This window comes from Gossypium raimondii, chromosome 7, assembly GCF_025698545.1.
Source record: "Gossypium raimondii isolate GPD5lz chromosome 7, ASM2569854v1, whole genome shotgun sequence".
Taxonomy (NCBI): Eukaryota; Viridiplantae; Streptophyta; class Magnoliopsida; order Malvales; family Malvaceae; genus Gossypium; species Gossypium raimondii.
In genome coordinates, this window is record NC_068571.1 from 93,558 (window position 1) to 98,796 (window position 5,239).

Consider the following 5,239-nt stretch of genomic DNA (forward strand, 5'->3'; position numbering starts at 1 on the left):
AGTGACTAAAACGTAATATTTCAAACAAAAATGACTATATTTGTAATTTACCTTTTTTAACGAATCCAAAGGCCAACTTCAATAAGGAAAACAAAATTCAGGTACTCAATTTGACAAAAATAATAATAATTTAGTGCATAACTCAAACAAAATCAATAGTTTAAGCCTCTCGATGAACACTATGCATTTGCTTTGTTGTACTACTAGTAGCCCCTCCCTATAAGGCCCAATCATTTTTTGAAGCCCAAACTAATTAATTAGCTTGAAGCCTTAAACAATAAGATTGATGCTTCTGCAGCAGCAGAAAGAAACCAGAGGAAGAGAGAGAACAATGGAAGCAAAGCCGGAAGAGAAGGCGGAATTTGAAGAAGCGGAGATAGAATATGTTAGCTATGGAGGGGAGCACCATCTGCCTCTCATCATGAACCTGGTCGATCAAGAACTCAGTGAGCCTTACTCCATCTTCACCTACCGATATTTCGTCTATCTTTGGCCCCAACTCTCCTTCCTCGTAATCTCTTCTCTCTTTTTTATTTTTTATTTTAGCTTGTGGACTATGGGTATCATCCAAATTCCCTTTTTGTTCACGCTTTAAAATTAAAGCAGGCTTTTCACAAGGGTAAGTGCGTCGGAACTGTGGTGTGCAAGATGGGAGAACACAGAAATACTTTCAGGGGTTACATTGCCATGTTAGTTGTAATCAAGCCTTATCGTGGAAGAGGCATTGGTATTTTTTTTTGTCATCCCCTTAAATTTATTGAATGGGTTCGATTTTTTCGATTCGAAGTTGAAAAAAATTGTGTATCATATGGGTTTCCTGTCAACTGTTCATGCCTCAATGGATATGTAGTCACAAAATTCATGTAAAATGTAGATGCTGAATTTCGTTGCTTTTTCTTATGTTGCAGCCACTGAGCTCGTCACCAGATCCATTAGAATGATGATGGAATCTGGATGTGAAGAGGTACGGTATCTCTCGTACTTTTGTCTTGGTAATATCATATGTAATGATGAATATTGATGCTCATTTCTGCTTCACCAACTTCTGAATATGAAAATGGCAAGTACGATTGAAGTATGAATTGATAACTCGTGATGTTGGTTAATCTGTTTCAGAAACATAAGATGCAATGCTAATGTTTTGTTTAACTTGAACTTAGTTAGTGTGAATATCAATTTCATCCTTCAAATAGTTTTCAGTTATCACTCTTCATATATGCTGATGCACATGTATTTGTTCACATTGTAAACCGGTTAATTCTGTGGAGACAGCATCACTCACCGATCAGTTAACCTTATCCGTGTTCTTAAACACTGGGACATTGTCTATTTTTATGCGTAGTATATGCCATCAGAACTCTGACCTGATGGTTTTGAGTAGCCGTCCAAACATTGGTGATTTCCCTTGATCCTCTATTTGACCAAAGGGAGCTTGAACATGAATCAGAAACCATGTTATTAGATCAGCGTTGCCACAACTTTTTCTCATTTGCTGCATTTGAATTTTATCCTCTTTTATCAAGATAGTTTCCTTTCCAAAGCTTTGATAATGGTTAAGATGTTATGGCTCTGATTTGTTCTCTTTTGGAGATTTCTTTAATCTTTACCATTTCTCAACCTAATAACACCTTTTAGCTATATATGGCTCATCAGTATGTTTATATCCTGCACCGAGTATTGACTGAGTTGATTCTAAAAGGAAGGTAGAAAAGGGTTCTAAATGATGTTATTCTTTTCCCAAGGGATCTCTGCAGTTGGCAAAATTCTTTTAAAGCATAAGAATTTGCAAAGTTTTGAGTATTTTCTTCACCATTCTTTTATTATTATTTTTGATAGATTCTTCACCATTCTTAAGTTGGTGGTATGCCTGGCATTATTATGTATTTAAATGTAATTGCAAGTTTTAGGCAGTTATAATTCGTGGTGATGAGATTGACCATTTTGACATTTATGATGTAGGTCACACTGGAAGCGGAAGTGACGAATAAAGGAGCACTGGCACTTTATGGGCGTCTTGGGTTTATCAGGGCAAAGCGGCTTTTTCACTACTACTTGAATGGTGTTGATGCTTTCCGTTTAAAGCTATTATTTCCTCCTCCTCGCCAAGTATTGTAGCCATGATAACAAACGGGGATGCAAGTTATGAATTTCGATCCAGACACTTGAAGAATGTGCAATGCTGGTGCTTATGAATGTTTAAGGATATTGCTATCAGGTCCTATAAATTTAAGGACATCTTCTAAGATTGCTATATGTTGTAATATATTTTCGTTTAATATGCTAAAAACGATGAATAACGTTGTCCACTGATAGGATATAATATGTATACTCTTGATTTAGTCAATTCATTTAGACTTAAAGCAATTTGATGTACTGAGTGTAATATTATCTATCCTAATAGGATGATTATTACGATGTAAGCTTATCTAACACGTATTAACCCCTTTCATCCTAATTCGTTTTTGTTCATTTACCACCTACTTATTTTAACTCTTAAAACCCTATTAACCTTTGAATTACACTTTTCTTGCCTTCCTTAAGTTGAGATTGAATTTTAGTAATGTAACACCCCCTAACTCGTATCGATCGCTAGAATAGGGTTACGAAGCATTACCAAACATATCACATCATTTAATGTATAATTCACGTACATTTTTCAATTATAAACATATACCATTCATATTCATTCATAAAGTTCCTAACTCGAGCTTCCGAAGCTCAAAACATGCATTAGAATTTGTTCGGGACTAATCCGGTAACTTAGGAAAATTTTAGGAAAACATTGAAAAATTTCAAAAACAGGGGACACACGCCCATGTGACCAGGCCGTGTGTCTCACACGACCAACAGACATGCCTGTGTCTCAGGCTATGTGGCCATTCGAAATGGGATCACATGGTCGTGTCCCAGACCGTGTCCCAAACTATGTCCTACCCCGTGTAACTCACTGACTTGGGTCACACGGTCGACCACACACCTGTGTGTCTATCTCGTGTGGAGCATACTGACTTATTTTCAAATATGGCATTAGAGGACAAACGGTCGTGCTATCTAACCATGTGTCACACATGGCTGAGACACATGCCCGTGTGCTCTGCCCGTGTTGACGCAAATAGGCTAGTTTACAAACCATATTTCTCACCCAAATCACATTTACCTTGAACAAACAAATGACATATATTACAACTTCTAGCCATCTCAAAAACAAGCTTAAATATGCAATTTCCATACCAATATCCAAAGGCTAATAAGCATACTAATGTATCATTCAAAACATATTAATACCAACACCAAATGTTCCCAAATGGCAAACTTTAAATATGCACCAAACATCATGTGTATATCATTTCATCAATTCATCTAATAAGTACTATATTACTAATTCACAAATAGACCATTTCCAAGGCTTTTATACACCACAAATCAAATTAGATATTTGATTTATATAATATGTCACCAAGCATACCAAGGCAACCATTATACTTCACATATCAAAGATCATTTACACTTTAAACATATAACCGAAATCATACCCAAAATAAGCCAAATCACTTGGCTAAGAACATACCAAAACATATAGGCTCCATTAGCCAAAATTACACATTTAAACTATATAACCACAAAGCCTATACATGCCATATAACCAAATTCAATAAACTTACGAGTACCAAAACATTAGCTGGATAGTGTGATGTGATCTCCAACAACTTTCAATCCAAGTGAGCTTCCAAGTCACTATAAAACATGAAAAAGAAAACAAACTAAGCTATAAAGTTTAGTAATAAGTGTAAATTACCAATTCAATCACAATTTAAACAACATAAGTAACATTGATAAATCCCATTCAATCAAATAATTGGTACTTTGCCATTCCAAATACATCATGTATAAATTCATAATTTATACCTACTCATTATATGAATTTCTCAACTAATACTTACTTGTCGATCTTATTACGAGTACCTTGACTGATTCATACCATCGCTTATATCCGCATATCATTGTCTTTTTCTGTTGAATCATTTCAACATCAAGGGTTACATATTATCAAATCCAAATATAATTTTTCTTGATTCACAAACCATTCACATGTTCATTCATAAGATTAGATATGAATTTCACAAGTTTCTTTGATTCAATGCTCGTGTAGTTTAAGCACATACCTGTAACATCTCATACCAATTTCATACTCATCCACATCTTTGATACACCTGTTAAACCATAAGGAATACTATCGGATACTCGGGAAACAACGTACCCTAGGTGCCACATATATATATAGCCGAAGTTATCTCCATCTCATATCACATATAATGCTCACTCGCTCACACAAGCTGTCGGTCAAGATGTAGCTACACGGTACTACTCACACAAGCTGTAAGGTACAACAACACATGTCGAAAACCTATCCAGCGGTAGGACGTACTAGACCAGCACCCTAATCACATAATCTCAGTAACCCTAATGTCATGACATTCGTATCTTATCTATTCATAAGGTTCAACTGGGACTTTCACATTGTCGAATCTCCGTCAAACATTTCTGTAGTATCATATTCAATCGTATTCACAATCCATTTCAATAATATAACATTTAAAATACAATTATAATAATGCTTATTAACATACGGACTTACCTCTTTCGCTAAAACGACGAATTAGGTCTACTAATCTGATACTTTATTTTTCCCCCGTTCTAGATCCAAATCTCATTTTTCTTGATCTATATGTAATCAAAATTAACTTATTTAATAATCTCTCTATTTAATTTAGTCTAAAATACAAATTAAGGAAGCATTACACTGTTGCCCTAATATTTCACATTTTTACAATTTAGTCCTCATTTCACAAAATTACAAATTCATGCAATTTAATACCAGCCCATACTAGCCGAATTTTATTTATTGCCATAACAGCCCATATATTTTATTTATTTCACATTTTAGCCATGGTTTTTACACTTTTCTCAATTTAATCCTTAATTTGCATTTATACTAAAAATCACTTAACAAAACTTGTAAATCTAACAACAATGACTTATTTTCCATCATCAAATAACAAAATACTCATGCATTCAATAATGGCAACATTCAAATACTTTAACAGTTTTGAAATCAAAGATACGGGCAAGCTAAATTAAGCTGGAATGATCTCAAAAACGTAAAAATTATTAAAAACAGATCAAAATCCATACCTAATTGGACCAAAAAAGGTTGACCGAACCTTCAAATTCTCATGGC

General features: G+C 34.6%; 1 protein-coding gene across 1 annotated transcript; it reads left to right on the forward strand.

Annotated features, from left to right (window-relative positions):
• The first annotated feature begins 287 nt into the window (after window positions 1-287).
• Window positions 288-2,455, forward strand: LOC105770121 (N-alpha-acetyltransferase MAK3). Its single transcript, XM_012591180.2, has 4 exons — window positions 288-511; window positions 607-727; window positions 909-964; window positions 1,960-2,455. Exons 1-4 carry the CDS (start codon window positions 332-334, stop codon window positions 2,113-2,115), a joined length of 513 nt encoding a protein of 170 aa, XP_012446634.2. The 5' UTR covers window positions 288-331; the 3' UTR covers window positions 2,116-2,455.
• The last annotated feature ends 2,784 nt before the right edge of the window (window positions 2,456-5,239 follow it).

What these genes read in the sequence shown, in the direction of transcription:
- LOC105770121 (XM_012591180.2), top strand. Translation starts at nt 332, where the DNA reads ATGGAAGCAAAGCCGGAAGAGAAGGCGGAATTTGAAGAAGCGGAGATA. An exon ending in GGCCCCAACTCTCCTTCCTC is followed by an intron (nt 512 to 606) that starts GTAATCTCTTCT and finishes AAATTAAAGCAG; the next exon opens with GCTTTTCACAAGGGTAAGTG. An exon ending in TGGAATCTGGATGTGAAGAG is followed by an intron (nt 965 to 1,959) that starts GTACGGTATCTC and finishes TTTATGATGTAG; the next exon opens with GTCACACTGGAAGCGGAAGT.